A 20,173-nucleotide genomic window follows, 5' to 3' on the forward strand; every position below is an offset into this window, starting at 1 on the left:
GACCATGCTACCTAACCTCACAACAGTCTACTGGGTCCATGCTACCTAACCTCACAACAGTCTACTGGGTCCAAACAGATGTGGGACCATGCTACCTAACCTCACAACAGTCTACTGGGACCAACCAGATGTGGGACCATGCTACCTAACCTCACAACAGTCTACTGGGTCCATGCTACCTAACCTCACAACAGTCTACTGGGTCCATGCTACCTAACCTCACAACAGTCTACTGGGTCCATGCTACCTAACCTCACAACAGTCTACTGGGTCCATGCTACCTAACCTCACAACAGTCTACTGGGTCCATGCTACCTAACCTCACAACAGTCTACTGGGACCAAACAGATGTGGGACCATGCTACCTAACCTCACAACAGTCTACTGGGACCAAACAGACGTGGGACCATGCTACCTAACCTCACAACAGTCTACTGGGACCAAACAGATGTGGGACCATGCTACCTAACCTCACAACAGTCTACTGGGACCAAACAGATGTGGGACCATGCTACCTAACCTCACAACAGTCTACTGGGACCAAACAGATGTGGGACCATGCTACCTAACCTCACAACAGTCTACTGGGTCCATGCTACCTAACCTCACAACAGTCTACTGGGTCCAAACAGATGTGGGACCATGCTACCTAACCTCACAACAGTCTACTGGGACCAAACAGATGTGGGACCATGCTACCTAACCTCACAACAGTCTACTGGGTCCATGCTACCTAACCTCACAACAGTCTACTGGGTCCATGCTACCTAACCTCACAACAGTCTACTGGGTCCATGCTACCTAACCTCACAACAGTCTACTGGGTCCATGCTACCTAACCTCACAACAGTCTACTGGGTCCATGCTACCTAACCTCACAACAGTCTACTGGGACCAAACAGATGTGGGACCATGCTACCTAACCTCACAACAGTCTACTGGGACCAAACAGACGTGGGACCATGCTACCTAACCTCACAACAGTCTACTGGGACCAAACAGATGTGGGACCATGCTACCTAACCTCACAACAGTCTACTGGGACCAAACAGATGTGGGACCATGCTACCTAACCTCACAACAGTCTACTGGGACCAAACAGATGTGGGACCATGCTACCTAACCTCACAACAGTCTACTGGGACCAAACAGATGTGGGTCCATGCTACCTAACCTCACAACAGTCTACTGGGACCAAACAGATGTGGGACCATGCTACCTAACCTCACAACAGTCTACTGGGTCCATGCTACCTAACCTCACAACAGTCTACTGGGTCCAAACAGATGTGGGACCATGCTACCTAACCTCACAACAGTCTACTGGGACCAAACAGATGTGGGACCATGCTACCTAACCTTACAACAGTCTACTGGGTCCATGCTACCTAACCTCACAACAGTCTACTGGGTCCATGCTACCTAACCTCACAACAGTCTACTGGGTCCATGCTACCTAACCTCACAACAGTCTACTGGGTCCATGCTACCTAACCTCACAACAGTCTACTGGGTCCATGCTACCTAACCTCACAACAGTCTACTGGGACCAAACAGATGTGGGACCATGCTACCTAACCTCACAACAGTCTACTGGGACCAAACAGACGTGGGACCATGCTACCTAACCTCACAACAGTCTACTGGGACCAAACAGATGTGGGACCATGCTACCTAACCTCACAACAGTCTACTGGGACCAAACAGATGTGGGACCATGCTACCTAACCTCACAACAGTCTACTGGGACCAAACAGATGTGGGACCATGCTACCTAACCTCACAACAGTCTACTGGGTCCATGCTACCTAACCTCACAACAGTCTACTGGGTCCATGCTACCTAACCTCACAACAGTCTACTGGGACCAAACAGATGTGGGACCATGCTACCTAACCTCACAACAGTCTACTGGGTCCATGCTACCTAACCTAACAACAGTCTACTGGGACCAAACAGACGTGGGACCATGCTACCTAACCTCACAACAGTCTACTGGGTCCATGCTACCCAACCTCACAACAGTCTACTGGGTCCATGCTACCTAACCTCACAACAGTCTACTGGGTCCATGCTACCTAACCTCACAACAGTCTACTGGGTCCATGCTACCTAACCTCACAACAGTCTACTGGGTCCATGCTACCTAACCTCACAACAGTCTACTGGGTCCATGCTACCTAACCTCACAACAGTCTACTGGGTCCATGCTACCTAACCTCACAACAGTCTACTGGGTCCATGCTACCTAACCTCACAACAGTCTACTGGGTCCATGCTACCTAACCTCACAACAGTCTACTGGGTCCATGCTACCTAACCTCACAACAGTCTACTGGGTCCATGCTACCTAACCTCACAACAGTCTACTGGGTCCATGCTACCTAACCTCACAACAGTCTACTGGGTCCATGCTACCTAACCTCACAACAGTCTACTGGGACCATGCTACCTAACCTCACAACAGTCTACTGGGACCATGCTACCTAACCTCACAACAGTCTACTCCATTCCATTCAGGTGAGGAGGAAGATTATTTAAGATACTGTCTAAAGACGTAGGGTTTCAGATATTTTCGCAAGATGGGCAGGGACTCTGCTGTTCTAGCATCAGGGGGAAGATGGTTCTACCATTGGGGTGCCAGGACAGAGAAGAGCTTGGACTGGGCTGAGCTGGAGCTGCCTCCCGTAGGGGTGGAGACCTGAGGTGGCAGAACAGATAGTTCTGGTTGGGGTGTAGGGTTTGATCATAGCCTGAAGGTAGGGAGGGACAGTTCCTCTTGCTGTTCCCTAGGTAAACACCATGGTCAGTGGATGCGAGCTTCGACTAGAAGCCAGCGGAGTGTGACATGAGAGGGCTGCAGAGTTCTGGATAAGTCGCAGGGGTTTGATGGCACAAGAGGGGAGGATGAGAACAGAGGAGAGAGTCAGCTTTGGCAGTGAGGTGAGAGAGATCGTGAGAGAGAGAGTAGTGAGAGAGTTGTTCAGAGACGGCACGCTCAAGTGTTTTGGAAAGAAAAGGGATACAGGTCTGTAGTTTTTGACGTCAGAGGGGTCGAGTGTTGGTTTCTTGAGGAGGGGAGCGACTCTGGCCATGTTGAAGTCAGAGGGGATGCAGCCAGTGGTCAGGGATGAGTTGATGAGGGAAGTGTAGGTCTAGTGTTGACACAAAGGGGCAATTCACTGTTAGTCGTGTCAAGTGTTGGAGACCAGTGACAGATTAGTCCGTGGGGATAATTCCGGGTTTACCACCCACACACACCACCTTCTCAGTGTGGGGTAAAAATAGTTGGGGGTTCAAAACAGACTAGGGTCTGCAACTCAAATGGCACCCTATTCTGTTCATAGTGCACTACTTTTGACAAAGCCTCATGTCGGGAATAGGGTGTAATTTGGGACATGCAGCCCTTGAGCTAGGCCTAGGGTAATGTAGGATCTCAGAAAAGTGCATCTGTGTTTAAAGCTCCCTTCAGCTTTTTAAGTACTGTCCAGTTTGTGTAAACAGCAGCTAGGGTTGCAGTAGGCCCAGTTTGTGTAAACAGCAGCTACAGTAGGTCCAGTTTGTGTAAACAGCAGCTAGGACTACAGTAGGTCCAGTTTGTGTAAACAGCAGCTAAAGTAGGTCCAGTTTGTGTAAACAGCAGCTAGGGTTGCAGTAGGTCCAGTTTGTGTAAAAAGCAGCTAAAGTAGGTCCAGTTTGTGTAAACAGCAGCTACAGTAGGTCCAGTTTGTGTAAACAGCAGCTAGGACTACAGTAGGTCCAGTTTGTGTAAACAGCAGCTAAAGTAGGCCCAGTTTGTGTAAACAGCAGCTAGGGTTGCAGTAGGCCCAGTTTGTGTAAACAGCAGCTAGGGTTGCAGTAGGCCCAGTTTGTGTAAACAGCAGCTAGGGTTGCAGTAGGTCCAGTTTGTGTAAACAGCAGCTAAAGTAGGTCCAGTTTGTGTAAACAGCAGCTGCAGTAGGCCCAGTTTGTGTAAACAGCAGCTGGGGCTGCAGTAGGCAGGCTTATACTGTAAATAGCCTAACGCATAGCTGTCTACTACTGCTTGCATTTCTTCCAGACACATTTCGATGAAGCTAGAATAATTCATTATTCACCATATATTGGTTCACTTTAGAGAGCAGCAAAACCTCTCTCCCCACACTTATGTCACAACATTTGTATAATCAAAATAATCTACATGTGTCATTTACTAATGACCTGTCGCTCAGTAAACATGCTTGGACAAGGAGCAATAATAACAACAACGACGAGAAGCATGAGCTTGGATCACGGCATAACGGCAGGCGTAGTCCGCAATGGAATAATTATACTGACCAGGTAGACGTAGTAAACCAACACCAGGTAGACGTAGTAAACCAACACCAGGTAGACGTAGTAAACCAACACCAGGTAGACGTAGTAAAACAACACCAGGTAGACGTAGTAAAACAACACCAGGTAGACGTAGTAAAACAACACCAGGTAGACGTAGTAAAACAACACCAGGTAGACGTAGTAAAACAACACCAGGTAGACGTAGTAAAACAACACCAGGTAGACGTAGTAAAACAACACCAGGTAGACGTAGTAAAACAACACCAGGTAGACGTAGTAAAACAACACCAGGTAGACGTAGTAAAACAACACCAGGTAGACGTAGTAAAACAACACCAGGTAGACGTAGTAAAACAACACCAGGTAGACGTAGTAAAACAACACCAGGTAGACGTAGTAAACAACACCAGGTAGACGTAGTAAACAACACCAGGTAGACGTAGTAAACAACACCAGGTAGACGTAGTAAACAACACCAGGTAGACGTAGTAAACAACACCAGGTAGACGTAGTAAACAACACCAGGTAGACAGACTAAAACAACCATACGGCCTCGGACAAGACAGGAAATAACTAGATTAAACAACGACTAGCTTTGAATTCTGATTCATGCATGACTTTTGGAGAAAGGGAGAGTCGTGCCCTGAGACGAGTGACTGAAACAGCAGTGCCTGTGTGTCAGAGCAGCCGGAGCAGTGGCTTGTTCTAATCCAATCGTTGCACCGGTTTCAACCGATACCCCGCCCGTCTCTTTGCAGACAGAAGAGGTAGCCAATAGTTATTTAGAGAACACAGCACTTCACACTGTTTGAGTGAAGGAGAGATGTGCTGGCAGCTGGAAATGACTTTTTTCGGATCACAGATAATACAAAAGAACATACTTGTCGTAGTCATATTTCTCCATATCCATTACTCATTGTGTCACAGTATTCTGCACAGCCCCAGTGGGTAGCTTTGGGAACGCTCGGCCCTGTTCTCCTTGGAACGCTCGGCCCTGTTCTCCTTGGAACGCTCGGCCCTGTTCTCCTTGGAACGCTCGGCCCTGTTCTCCTTGGAACGCTCGGCCCTGTTCTCCTTGGAACGCTCGGCCCTGTTCTCCTTGGAACGCTCGGCCCTGTTCTCCTAAGTGTGCAGTGTTTGTGTTCCAGCCCTGTTAGCTGAATCTTTAAAGTATGTTGGAGCTAAAACAAAGGCCTGCACATCCACCAGGCTCTCCAGGAACAAGGTCGACTACCCTTACAGAAGCTGTCTGTTCCAAATGACACCTTATTCCCTTTATAATGCAATGTAGCACGGCTGAAAGATATGGGGGAAAAAAATTATCTATTGACGATTTTATACAAAAACAAATATATTGCAGTTTGACTTATTTAAAATGAAAACACTTGGGTGAACTGTTAAGAATCATATAAATATAATGATTTATATTAAGAAGTAAAGTGGAAAGCAGCATCATTCTTGTTTGTAACAATGTGTTGACTGTATTTGACCTAACAGAACATCATCCACAATAATACTGGATTAAACAGAGGACGAGGAGCCCTGACCTAACAGAGGAGCCCTGACCTAACAGAACATCATCCACAATAATACTGGATTAAACAGAGGACGAGGAGCCCTGACCTAACAGAGGAGCCCTGACCTAACAGAACATCATCCACAATAATACTGGATTAAACAGAGGACGAGGAGCCCTGACCTAACAGAGGAGCCCTGACCTAACGGAGGAGCCCTGACCTAACAGAGGAGCCCTGACCTAACGGAGGAGCCCTGACCTAACGGAGGAGCCCTGACCTAACAGAGGAGCCCTGACCTAACAGAGGAGCCCTGACCTAACAGAGGAGCCCTGACCTAACGGAGGAGCCCTGACCTAACGGAGGAGCCCTGACCTAACGGAGGAGCCCTGACCTAACAGAACATCATCCACAATAATACTGGATTAAACAGAGGACGAGGAGCCCTGACCTAACGGAGGAGCCCTGACCTAACAGAGGAGCCCTGACCTAACGGAGGAGCCCTGACCTAACGGAGGAGCCCTGACCTAACGGAGGAGCCCTGACCTAACGGAGGAGCCCTGACCTAACGGAGGAGCCCTGACCTAACGGAGGAGCCCTGACCTAACGGAGGAGCCCTGACCTAACGGAGGAGCCCTGACCTAACGGAGGAGCCCTGACCTAACGGAGGAGCCCTGACCTAACGGAGGAGCCCTGACCTAACGGAGGAGCCCTGACCTAACGGAGGAGCCAGGACCTAACGGAGGAGCCAGGACCTAACGGAGGAGCCAGGACCTAACGGAGGAGCCAGGACCTAACGGAGGAACCAGGACCTAACGGAGGAACCAGGACCTAACGGAGGAACCAGGACCTAACGGAGGAACCAGGACCTAACGGAGGAACCAGGACCTAACGGAGGAACCAGGACCTAACGGAGGAACCAGGACCTAACGGAGGAACCAGGACCTAACAGAGGAACCAGGACCTAACAGAGGAACCAGGACCTAACAGAGGAACCAGGACCTAACAGAGGAACCAGGACCTAACAGAGGAACCAGGACCTAACAGAGGAACCAGGACCTAACAGAGGAACCAGGACCTAACAGAGGAACCAGGACCTAACAGAGGAACCAGGACCTAACAGAGGAACCAGGACCTAACAGAGGAACCAGGACCTAACAGAGGAACCAGGACAGACAGAGGAACCAGGACCTAACAGAGGAACCAGGACCTAACAGAGGAACCAGGACCTAACAGAGGAACCAGGACCTAACAGAGGAGCTACTTGAGTGACAGGGGGTGTGTGTGGGAAGCAGCTGTTAGAGGGAGAGAGAGGACAAAGAGTAAACTAGAAAAAAACATTGCAATATGGATATTGCACATGTCAATATTTAAATTACAAATGCAATTAATTGTGCAGCCCTACTATATAGGGAATAGGGTTCCATAGGGCTCTGGTCTAAAGTAGTGCACTATATAGGGAATAGGGTTCCATAGGGCTCTGGTCTAAAGTAGTGCACTATATAGGGAATAGGGTTCCATAGGACTCTGGTCTAAAGTAGTGCACTATGTAGGGAATAGGGTTCCATAGGGCTCTGGTCTAAAGTAGTGCACTATTTAGGGAATAGGGTTCCATAGGGCTCTGGTCTAAAGTAGTGCACTATTTAGGGAATAGGGTTCCATAGGGCTCTGGTCTAAAGTAGTTCACTATATAGGGAATAGGGTTCCATAGGGCTCTGGTCTAAAGTAGTGCACTATATAGGGAATAGGGTTCCATAGGGCTCTGGTCTAAAGTAGTGCACTATATAGGGAATAGGGTTCCATAGGGCTCTGGTCTAAAGTAGTGCACTATATAGGGAATAGGGGCTCTGGTCTAAAGTAGTGCACTATTTAGGGAATAGGGTTCCATAGGGCTCTGGTCTAAAGTAGTGCACTACATAGGGAATAGGGTTCTATAGGGCTCTGGTCTAAAGTAGTGCACTATATATAGGGAATAGGGTTCTATAGGGCTCTGGTCTAAAGTAGTGCACTATATATAGGGAATAGGGTTCTATAGGGCTCTGGTCTAAAGTAGTGCACTATATAGGGTATAGGGTTCTATTTGGGAAGCACATTCTGGTTCCTGTATATAGGGAATAGGGTTCTATAGGGCTCTGGTCTAAAGTAGTGCACTATATATAGGGAATAGGGTTCTATAGGGCTCTGGTCTAAAGTAGTGCACTATATAGGGTATAGGGTTCTATTTGGGAAGCACATTCTGGTTCCTGTTTCTCACCTGCACAGACAATGGAGAAAGGACCAAAGACACCATCAGCAACTGTACTTGTAAGATTGCCAACCATACTCACGGAGAACACTGCATTCTGGAGTCCAAAGGGAATGGGTGTAAGTCTCGCTAAGGCCACCACTTTGAGTCCACTTCCCCCCTCCACCACCCGTATTACAGCACTGAGCTGCTCAGAGTTCCCCACCTTGTTGACCACCCAGTCCGTCAACAGTCTCTTACACACCAGGTGAGCCACGAAGGTACCTATGAGCACCCCCACCATCACCAGTCCCATACCCAGCACGAAGCCGTAGAGGTATCCCGCAGCCACGTTCAGTACGATGTACCCCCAGCCGAATGGGAAGGACACAGTGATCAGACCAACTATGAACAGCAAGGCTCCAACCAGGCTGTCCAAGCTCTCCACCCAGAGAAGAAGGTCCTTGAGGTACTGTCTGACTAGAGCCACGGAGGAGAAGCACACAGCTGTCAGAATGCATGCCAGGAGGGCACTCTTGAAGCAACACGTGGTAATACAACACGGGTGTCTGAACTCCCCGTTGGTGGCGCCACCGGTGAATGACACGCCAGTGTCAACGATGCTCTCCGGGTCTCCACCAGACTTGCCGACGGCGCCTCCTCTCTCGTCAAAGGCGTTGCATATCAAGAGGTCCATTTTATCGCACTCGTCCGGGGAGGATCTCTGGAGCCAACGGTTCAGCTGGATCTGTCCTTTGACCGCAGCGTGTTTAAGGACCTTTAGGACGACCTGCAGGGATGGTGGCGACCCTGCGCCCCACATGGTGGCCCGACAGCGGAGTCTCAGGAAGATGGACAGTCACGCTGACTGGTTGTGCCCAGATTTAAGATGGAGCGTTGTGTGAACTTGAATATTACCGTTTATCTTGTAGAATCGACGACGCCTGATCACAAACAGTGACAACTGAGAAAGGTAATTGGGGTGACGTGCTGACAGTGAGGAAGGTTATCGATGGTTTCTGTGTTGGGGACACATGTCTATTTTTCAGCATAGAGGATAACTGTTTCCATAGGCTTCAAAAGGAAATTCTTCCGGTCTGGGTTGCCGTCATAAGAATGACCGTTCAGTCTGACAGTTCTTGATCTTGGATTCACCAAATTGGGAGACATGCCAGTCCAATGATTTATAAAAAACGTTTCCACATCGCCTCGAATCGGAGGCGAACGTAAATGAAACAATTAGTGCGTTGAAAAGCATCGGTCGCCGTTAATCTGGAGAACGGAGGCAAAACGACGACAACAAACCAGAAAGTCACGGTATTGCTAAAAAAAACGGCTGATCAAGCCAACTATTCGTATCGATACGAAAACGGTCCAAAGATAAATCCGTGCAAGAATCCCAACTTTTGCGAGTCGTCTGTCCTATTTGATCGTAAAAGCAGCGAGTTGCTACTCCACCGAGTCGGTCAGCTGCCGTCTGTGTAAAGTCCTAGAAACCCGTCCCAACCGGCAGAGTCACCGGACATGGACCTTGTCTTCCTGGTGCACAGTGATAACCGTGTTGTCTAAGTCCGTCTGATAGCCAGCTGCGTCTTATTACTTGTTCAGCCCACAACAGTAAATGGTGTTGACGTTGAATGCTATTCATCCACCAGCCACCGCTCTGGTTGTTTCCCATAATGCCAAGTACCAGATCATGTGACTACTACCGTTCTGGCCTATGAACCACAGCGGAATAAACCCACCTGACTCTCTCTCTCTCTCTGTACACACAAAACCCACCAGACTCTCTCTCTCTCTCTCTCTCTCTCTCTCTCTACACACACTAAACCCACCAGGCTCTCTCTCTCTACACACACTAAACCCACCAGGCTCTCTCTCTCTGTACACACTAAACCCACCAGGCTCTCTCTCTCTGTACACACTAAACCCACCAGACTCTCTCTCTACACACTAAACCCACCAGACTCTCTCTCTCTCTCTACACACTAAACCCACCAGACTCTCTCTCTCTGTACACACTAAACCCACCAGACTCTCTCTGTACACACTAAACCCACCAGACTCTCTCTGTACACACTAAACCCACCATGTCTCGTTGGACAAAACCAAACAGTATGGATATAGACTACCACAGTACGAGTTATAATACACTGAAACCCAATCAAACAGGGAAATGGTTCCAATCGGTGTTCCACCTTTATTTAAGTAAGTCAGAACAAGAACAAATTGTTATTTACAATGACAACCTACACCGGTTAAACCCGAGAAACACAGGTGATTTATCAATATATTCAGTCTCTATTTACTCTCACATTCAAAAATGCTAATTAGCATCAAAGTCAACATCATTGAAGACTACAAATCCCTGCAGGTCATCTCTAGCTGACACCTTTACTAACAAATCCCTGCAGGTCATCTCTAGCTGACACCTTTACTAACAAATCCCTGCAGGCCATCTCTAGCTGACACCTTTACTAACAAATCCCTGCAGGTCATCTCTAGCTGACACCTTTACTAACAAATCCCTGCAGGCCATCTCTAGCTGACACCTTTACTAACAAATCCCTGCAGGTCATCTCTAGCTGACACCTTTACTAACAAATCCCTGCAGGCCATCTCTAGCTGACACCTTTTCTAACAGGTCCATGTCCATTTAAAACTTGCATAAGACAGTTCACAGAATTGTCCATTTAAAGAAATTTTGCCAATTTAATCATAACATTAGATGGTTAATCCGGAGATTCTTACCTTTGCCTCGATTTGGCAGTCTCATCAAATTAGACATCTTGCAAAACTACAAATCCCTGCACGTCATCTCTAGTCATTACTGCATTTAGCTAACATTACATCCGGAGATTCTTCCCTTTGCCTCGATTCGGCAGTCTCGTCCAGATCATCAAGGCATTTGTACTTCTTTATGGTAGCCTCATTATCAGCTAATTATTATTTCATATTTGGGGGCTAAATACAGGCGAATATATTGATAAATGTCACCTTGTCCTGGAGAGATTTACAATATCCTCTATAGGAAAAATTTATGGTGGAAAAACGATTGGAACCATTTCCTTGTTTGACCACTAGGTTTTATGGGTATTATGACTCATACTGTGGTACTCTATACTAACAAGATACACATCCTCTTTGGTAAAGTTTGACAGCTGTTGGCATCCAATATGTTGCATTTGCGCCCCCTAACTCAAATCAAATCAAATGTATTTATATAGCCCTTCGTACATCAGCTGATATCTCAAAGTGCTGTACAGAAACCCAGCCTAAAACCCCAAACAGCAAGCAATGCAGGTGTAGAAGCACGGTGGCTAGGAAAAACTCCCTAGAAAGGCCAAAACCTAGGAAGAAACCTAGAGAGGAACCAGGCTATGTGGGGTGGCCAGTCCTCTTCTGGCTGTGCCGGGTGGAGATTGAAACAGAACATGGCCAAGATGTTCCAATCTTCATAAATGACCAGCATGGTCGAATAATAATAAGGCAGAACAGTTGAAACTGGAGCAGCAGTGTATAGTATAGATCAATTACACTTTGTGATACAAAATGGGAAAAGGGGAAGTGAGAAACAAGTGAAATAAAAAAAGACATATTTAAATGACTCTACCAACTAGCCCATCAGGTCAACTAGCCCTATACTCATTAAAGGCCATCAGGTCAACTAGCCCTATACTCATTAAAGGCCATCAGGTCAACTAGCCCTCATTAAAGGCCATCAGGTCAACTAGCCCTCATTAAAGGCCATCAGGTCAACTAGCCCTATACTCATTAAAGGCCATCAGGTCAACTAGCCCTATACTCATTAAAGGCCATCAGGTCAACTAGCCCTATACTCATTAAAGGCCATCAGGTCAACTAGCCCTATACTCATTAAAGGCCATCAGGTCAACTAGCCCTATACTCATTAAAGGCCATCAGGTCAACTAGCCCTCATTAAAGGCCATCAGGTCAACTAGCCCAATACTCATTAAAGGCCATCAGGTCAACTAGCCCTATACTCATTAAAGGCCATCAGGTCAACTAGCCCTATACTCATTAAAGGCCATCAGGTCAACTAGCCCTATACTCATTAAAGGCCATCAGGTCAACTAGCCCTATACTCATTAAAGGCCATCAGGTCAACTAGCCCTCATTAAAGGCCATCAGGTCAACTAGCCCTCATTAAAGGCCATCAGGTCAACTAGCCCTCATTAAAGGCCATCAGGTCAACTAGCCCAATACTCATTAAAGGCCATCAGGTCAACTAGCCCTATACTCATTAAAGGCCATCAGGTCAACTAGCCCTATACTCATTAAAGGCCATCAGGTCAACTAGCCCTATACTCATTAAAGGCCATCAGGTCAACTAGCCCTCATTAAAGGCCATCAGGTCAACTAGCCCTCATTAAAGGCCATCAGGTCAACTAGCCCTCATTAAAGGCCATCAGGTCAACTAGCCCAATACTCATTAAAGGCCATCAGGTCAACTAGCCCTATACTCATTAAAGGCCATCAGGTCAACTAGCCCTATACTCATTAGAGGCCATCAGGTCAACTAGCCCTATACTCATTAAAGGCCATCAGGTCAACTAGCCCTATACTCATTAAAGGCCATCAGGTCAACTAGCCCTATACTCATTAAAGGCCATCAGGTCAACTAGCCCTATACTCATTAAAGGCCATCAGGTCATTCCACTACTTTAAACCCAATGTGTCAAGTAATTATCTTTTGGTTTTCTCATGATTTTGTTGGGTCTAATTGTGCTGCTGTCCTGGGGCTCTGTAGTGTGTGTTTGTGTTTGTGAACAGAGCCCCAGGACCAGCTTGCTTAGGGGACTCTTCTCCAGGTTCATCTCTCTGTAGGTGACGGCTTTGTTGTGGAAGGTTTGGGAATCACATCCTTTTAGGTGGTTGTAGAATTTAACGTCTCTTTCCTGGATTTGGATAATTATCCGGTATCTTCCTAATTCTGCTCTGCAGGCATTATTTGGCGCATGTCAATATTGTAATTCCTTTTGAATATTCAATGAGGGGTGTTGACGTCAACTGCCTGTATTCAGTGGAGATGCTTTGCTGTAGCCTCACAGCCATGAATATGCATGAACATCTTGAATATGCATGAACATCTTGAATATGCATGAACATCTTGAATATGCATGAACATCTTGAATATGCATGAACATCTTGAATATGCATGAAAATCTCGAGGCAACTCCGATGTAAATGTTTTTCTCCAAATTGCCGGGATGTCCTACTTATATCAGTACATAACAAGTTAATCATTACGAAACGTATATTTGAGCAAATAAAACTCACGTAGCAAATAAGCCATTCATTTTATGTCGACCAAATTCGACATTCCCTCATTAACCTCCATACAAAAACTCCTTGCTTGGTGTACGAAACAACGAGAATACGCCACCTGCTGGAAGAAGACAGATTTTCCGCCGAGTTGGGCCTCTCTCTCCGTCTTCCTCTCTGTCCTCAACAACTGCAGCTTAATGCCGGAACCAAAGCATTGTGGGATACCTTTTTTAAAATATATTTTTTAATTTTTTAAAGAATAACATAAACAAATGAAATATCCTAATTGTGACAATATGGCTAATGTAATTATCTAGATGTTACTGTAAAATATAGCCCACAATGTGTCTAGGCTACACATGGGTTGCTGTAGGGGACTGGCCATTTTAGAGGCTTAACCTGTGTTTGAGAAACCAGCCCATAAAGAGCAAGTTCCCCAGACACCAGCCCTGGGGTTAATACCAAGTGCATTTGACTGCTGGGCATGTTGTTCACCCAGTAATGTATGGGAACGGGTTTACATGTACAGAGCATTCAGAGAGTATTCAGACCCCTGACTGTTTCCTCATTTTGTTACGTTACAGCCTAAAATGTTAAAGTTACAGTCTTATTTTAAAAAATGTATTTTCAAAAAATAAAATAATTCTTAATCAATTTGCACACAATACCTCATAATGACAATGTAAAAAAAGGTTTTTAAAAAATTAAGCAAATGTCTAATAATTATGATTTTTTTTTTTATATCACCTTTACATGTGTATTCAGACCCTTTACTCAGTACTTTGTTGAAGCACCTTTGGCAGCGATTACAGCCTCGAGTCATGTTGGGTATGACTCTACAAGCTTGGCACACTTGTTTTTGGGGAGTTTCTCAGATTATTCTCTGCAGATCCTCTCAAGATCTGTCAGGTTGGATGGGGAGCGTCGCTGCACAGCTATTTTCAGATCGGGTTCAAGTCCAGGCTCTGGCGCGGCCACTCAAAGACATTCAGAGACTTGTCCTGAGCCACTCCTGTGTTGTCTTAGCTGTGTGTTTAGGGTCGTTGTCCTGTTGGAAGGTGTTTGAGGTGTTTGAGGTCCCGAGAGCTCTGGAGCAGGTTTTCATCAAGGATCTCTCTGTACTTTGCTCTGTTCATCTTTCCCTCCATCCTGACTAGTCTCCCGGTCCTTACCGCTGAAAAACATCCCCACAGCATTTTTATTTTTTATTTTTTATTTAACTAGGCAAGTCAGTTAAGAACAAATTCTTATTTTCAATGACGGTCTAGGAACAGTGGGTTAACTGCCTGTTCAGGGGCAGAACGACAGATTTGTACCTTGTCAGCTCGGGGATTTGAACTTGCAACCTTCTGGTTACTAGTCCAACGCTCTAACCACTAGGCTACCCTGCCGCCCCATGATGCTGCCACCACCATGATTCACCGTAGGGATGGTGCCAGGTTTCCTCCAGACATGATGCTTGGCGTTCAGGCCAAAGACTCTTGGTTTCATCAGACCAGAGAATCTTAGCCTTTTTGGTGCCTCAAGTGGACTTTCATGTGCCTTTTACTGGGGAGTGACTTCCGTCTGGCCACTCTACCATAAAGGCCTGATTGGTGGAGTGGCTTCCGTCTGGCCACTCTACCATAAAGAAAGATGGAGGCCACTGTGTCCTTGGGGACCTTTCAATGCTGCAGACATTTTTTTGTTACCCTTCCCCAGATCTGTGCCTTGACACAATTGTGTCGCAGAGCTCTACGGACAATTCCTTCAACCTCATAGCTTGGTTTTTGCTCTGACATACGCTGTCAACTGTGGGACCATATATAGACAGGTGTGTGCTTTTCCAAATCATGTCCAATCAACTAAATTTACCACAGGTGGACTCCAATCAAGTTATAGAAACATCTCAAGGATGATCAATGGAAACAGGATGCACCTGAGCTCAATTTACAGTCTCATAGCAAAGGGTCTGAATACTTATGTAATTAAGTTTTTTTGATGTCGTATTGTGATGTCGTTATAGGGTATTGTGATGTCGTTATGGGTTATTGTGATGTCATTATGGGGTATTGTGATGTCATTATGGGGTATTGTGATGTCATTATGGGGTATTTGTGATGTCATTATAGGGTATTGTGATGGCATTATGGGGTATTGTGATGTCATTATAGGGTATTGTGATGTCATTATGGGGTATTGTGATGTCATTATGGGGTATTGTGATGTCATTATGGGGTATTGTGATGTCATTATAGAGTATTGTGTGTAGATTGATGATGATTTTTTAATTATTTAATCCCTTTTAGAATAAGGTTATAATGTAACAAAAATGTGTGAAAAAGTCAAGGGGTCTAAATACTTTCTGAATGCACTCTGAGTTCATCCACTCACAGAAAAGAAGGCATCAAAAGGCAGTAAAACACATCAATATCTTCAGACAAATAGCAAAAGAAGCACAACTAAAATTGACAAAAAACAAACCTGAAAAACTAAAAACACAGCAAACCAAAAGTACAGAAACCCAAATAATGGTGAATTACGCCTTCATTACTGTGAAACTTTAAAAACTCTCAGAACCAACAAGCCCAGTACAGTGCAAGCAACAGACACCAAGGAGTACGGAAACACAACTTCTGGCAACAACAAAAATAAAAAATAAATAAAAAAATAGAAAATCCAAACAAGAATTAATAGACGATCAACATTCATTGGACTCCCCAATTACTGACCATATAAGAAACTTCAAGCATGCGGACCTGATGACATCCTAAATGAGATGCTCACATTCACTAGCGCAACATTTCAATTGGCTATATGAAAACTGATCCTGAGTGTAGATTATTTCCCTGACATCTAGAATCAACGACTCAATAACCCCAATCTTTAAGAACGGAGACAAATTTGACCATAAAAATTGCAGAGGCATTAGTGTGAACAGTAACCTGGGGAAGGTTTCATTTTTTAAATAAATGTAAGAGTGGGCTTCCCGAGTGGCGTAGCGGTCTAAGGCATCGCAGTGTTTGAGGCATCACTACAGCTCCGCGTTCGATAACAGGTTGTGTTACAGCCGGCCGTGACTAGGAGACCCATGAGGCGGCCCACAATTGGCCCAGCGTCGTCCGGGTTAGGGGAGGGTTTGGCCCAGCGTCGTCCGGGTTAGGGGAGGGTTTGGCCCAGCGCCGTCCGGGTTAGGGGAGGGTTTGGCCCAGCGTCGTCCGGGTTAGGGGAGGGTTTGGCCCAGCGTCGTCCGGGTTAGGGGAGGGTTTGGCCCAGCGTCGTCCGGGTTAGGGGAGGGTTTGGCCCAGCGCCGTCCGGGTTAGGGGAGGGTTTGGCCCAGCGTCGTCCGGGTTAGGGGAGGGTTTGGCCGACCGAGATTTCCCAGCGAGCTCTAGTAACTTCTTGTTGGTGGCCGGGTGCCTGCAAGCTGACTTCGGTCGTCAGTTGGATGGTGTTTCCTCCGACACATTGGTGCGTCTGGCTTCCGGGTTAAGAGAGCAGTGTGTCAAGAAGCAGTGCGGCTTGGCAGGGTCGTGTTTCAGAGGATACGTGGCTCTCGTCCGTCACCTCTCCCGAGACCGCAGGAGAGTTGCAGCGATGGGACAAGACTGTAACTACCAATTGGAAACCTCGAAAAAGAGGTGTTTTTAAAAATTTTATTGTAAGATTTATAAACTTCCTTAATAAGCACAATGTCTTGATTAAAAGCAAGATTGGATTTATACCAATACATAGCACGATCAATCATATTTACACACTACAATATTACCAAAATACGATCAATCATATTTACACACTACAATATTACGGAAATACGATCAATCATATTTACACACTACAATATTACGGAAATACGATCAATCATATTTACACACTACAATAATACCAAAATACGCGCTTGCTTTATCGACTTCCAAACAGCATTTGATTTTATTTGGCATACAGGACTGTTCTACAAAGTTATTGAAAGTGGTGTAGGGGGTAAAACATGACATAATTAAATCAATGTATACTGGCAATACATGCAGCATCAAAATGATTGAGTCTTTGAATGAAGAGGGACACACTGCCACCTGGTGGGCACTGGAAATACAACACCCACATCACACACTGCCACCTGGTGGACACTGGAAATACAACACCCACATCACACACTGCCACCTGGTGGGCACTGGAAATACAACACCCACATCACACACTGCTTCCTGGTGGGCACTGGAAATACAACACCCACATCACACACTGCTTCCTGGTGGGCACTGGAAATACAACACCCACATCACACACTGCTTCCTGGTGGGCACTGGAAATACAACACCCACATCACAGACTGCTTCCTGGTGGGCACTGGAAATACAACACCCACATCACACACTGCTTCCTGGTGGGCACTGGAAATACAACACCCACATCACACACTGCTTCCTGGTGGGCACTGGAAATACAACACCCACATCACAGACTGCTTCCTGGTGGGCACTGGAAAATACAATCATAATAATATTGCTGTCTGATATTGGGATCCAGTCTTGCTGTCTGGAGGTGGGATGCAGTCTTGCTGTCTGGAGGTGGGATCCAGTCTTGCTGTCTGGAGGTGGGATCCAGTCTTGCTGTCTGGAGGTGGGATCCAGTCTTGCTGTCTGGAGGTGGGATCCAGTCTTGCTGTCTGGAGGTGGGATCCAGTCTTGCTGTCTGGAGGTGGAATCCAGTCTTGCTGTCTGGAGGTGGAATCCAGTCTTGCTGTCTGATATTGGGATGCAGTCTTGCTGTCTGGAGGTGGGATGCAGTCTTGCAGTCTGATATTGGGATCCAGTCTTGCTGTCTGGAGGTGGGATCCAGTCTTGCTGTCTGATATTGGGATCCAGTCTTGCTGTCTGGAGGTGGGATCCAGTCTTGCTGTCTTCGAGATGGGATGCAGTCTTGCTGTCTGGAGATGGGATCCAGTCTTGCTGTCTGGAGATGGGATCCAGTCTTGCTGTCTGGAGATGGGATCCAGTCTTGCTGTCTGGAGATGGGATCCAGTCTTGCTGTCTGGAGATGGGATCCAGTCTTGCTTTCTGGAGATGGGATCCAGTCTTGCTGTCTGGAGATGGGATCCAGTCTTGCTGTCTGGAGATGGGATGCAGTCAGTTGGGGTATATTTCTACCTACCATACAAGACCATAGGAGAGTTGTATTGTGCAATAGGATACACACTACATTTGAACTAGGGCCCATAAAACGGAATAGGGTGCCATTTGAAGTCGGAAGTTAACATACACCTTAGCCAAATACATTTAAACTCAGTTTTTCACATTTTCTGACATTTAATCAGAGTAAAAATTCCCTGCCTTAGGTCAGTTAGGATCACCACTTTATTTTAAGATTGTGAAATGTCAGAGTAATAGTAGAGAGAATTATTTATTTCAGATGTTATTTCTTTCATCACATTCCCAGTGGGTCAGAAGTTTACATACACTCAATTAGTATTTGGTAGCATTGCCTTTAAATTGTTTAACTTGGGTCAAACATTTTGCTAGCCTTCCACAAGCTTCCCACAACAGGTTGGGTGAATATTGGCCCATTCCTCCTGACAGAGCTGGTGTAACTGAGTCAGGTTTGTAGGCCTCCTTGCTCACACACGCTTTTTCAGTTCTGCCCACACATTTTCTATAGGATTGAGGTCAGGGCTTTGTGATGGCCACTCCAATACCTTGACTTTGTTGTACTTAAGCCATTTTGCCACAACTTTGGAAGTATGCTTGGGGTCATTGTCCATTTGGAAGACCCATTTGCGACCAAGCTTTAACTTCCTGACTGATGTCTTGAGATGTTGCTTCAAAATATCCACATATTTTTCCTACCTCATGATGCCATCTATTTTGTGAAGTACACCAGTCCCTCCTGCAGCAAAGCACCCCCAGAACATGATTCTGCCACCCCCGTGCTTCACAGTTGGGATGGTGTTCTTCGGCTTGCAAACCTCTCCCTTTTCCTCCAAACATAATGATGGTCATTATGGCCAAACAGCTCTATTTTTGTTTCATCAGACCAGAAGACATTTCTCCAAAAAGTATGATCTTTGTCCCCATGTGCAGTTGCAAACCGTAGTCTGGATTTTTTATGGCTGTTTTGGAGCAGTGGCTTCTTCCTTGCTGAGCAGCCTTTCAGGTTATGTCGATATAGGACTCATTTTACTGTGGATATAGATACTTTTGTACCTGTTTCCTCCATCATCTTCACAAGGTCTTTTGCTGTTGTTCTGTGATTCATTTGCACTTTTCGCACCAAAGTACGTTCATCTCTAGGAGACAGAACGCGTCTCCTTCCTGAGAGGTAATACGGCTGTTGTTTGTACAGGTGAACACGGTACCTTCAGGTGTTTGGAAATTGGTCCCACGGATGAACCAGACTTGTGGAGGTCAACTTTTTTTTTCTGACGTCTTGGCTGATTTCTTTTGATGATGTCAAGCAGAGGCACTGAGTTTGAAGGTAGGCCTTGAAATACATCCACAGGTACACCTCCAATTGACTCAAATGATGTCAATCAGCCTATCAGAAGCTTCTAAAGCCATGACATCATTTTCTGGAATTTTCAAAGCCTCTTAAAGTCACAGTCAACTTAGTGTATGTAAACTTCTGACCCACTGGAATTGTGATACAGTGAATTATAAGTGAAATAATCTGTCTGTAAACAATTGTTGGAAAAATGACTTGTGTCATACACAAAGTAGATGTCCTAACCGACTTGCCAAAACTATAGTTTGTTAACAAGAAATTTGTGGAGTGGTTGAAAAAACGAATTTGAATGACTTTTAATGACTCCAACCTTCAACTGTATACAATGTAATTTATGGCCGATGCCTTTCACA

The 20,173-nt window shown here is 45.9% G+C and overlaps 1 protein-coding gene across 1 annotated transcript in view; it reads right to left on the reverse strand.

Moving 5' to 3' along the window:
- Positions 1 to 9,723, reverse strand: part of LOC109904364 (transmembrane protein 64) — a 37,833-nt gene extending 28,110 nt beyond the window's left edge. The window contains exon 1 of the mRNA XM_031789137.1: positions 8,158 to 9,723. Within this exon, the coding sequence (XP_031644997.1) occupies positions 8,158 to 8,877 (720 nt within the window). The 5' untranslated portion in view covers positions 8,878 to 9,723. The remainder of the gene's footprint in view (positions 1 to 8,157) is intronic.
- Between the last annotated feature and the right edge of the window lie 10,450 nt (positions 9,724 to 20,173).

This window comes from Oncorhynchus kisutch, linkage group LG14, assembly GCF_002021735.2.
Source record: "Oncorhynchus kisutch isolate 150728-3 linkage group LG14, Okis_V2, whole genome shotgun sequence".
Lineage (NCBI taxonomy): Eukaryota > Metazoa > Chordata > Actinopteri > Salmoniformes > Salmonidae > Oncorhynchus > Oncorhynchus kisutch.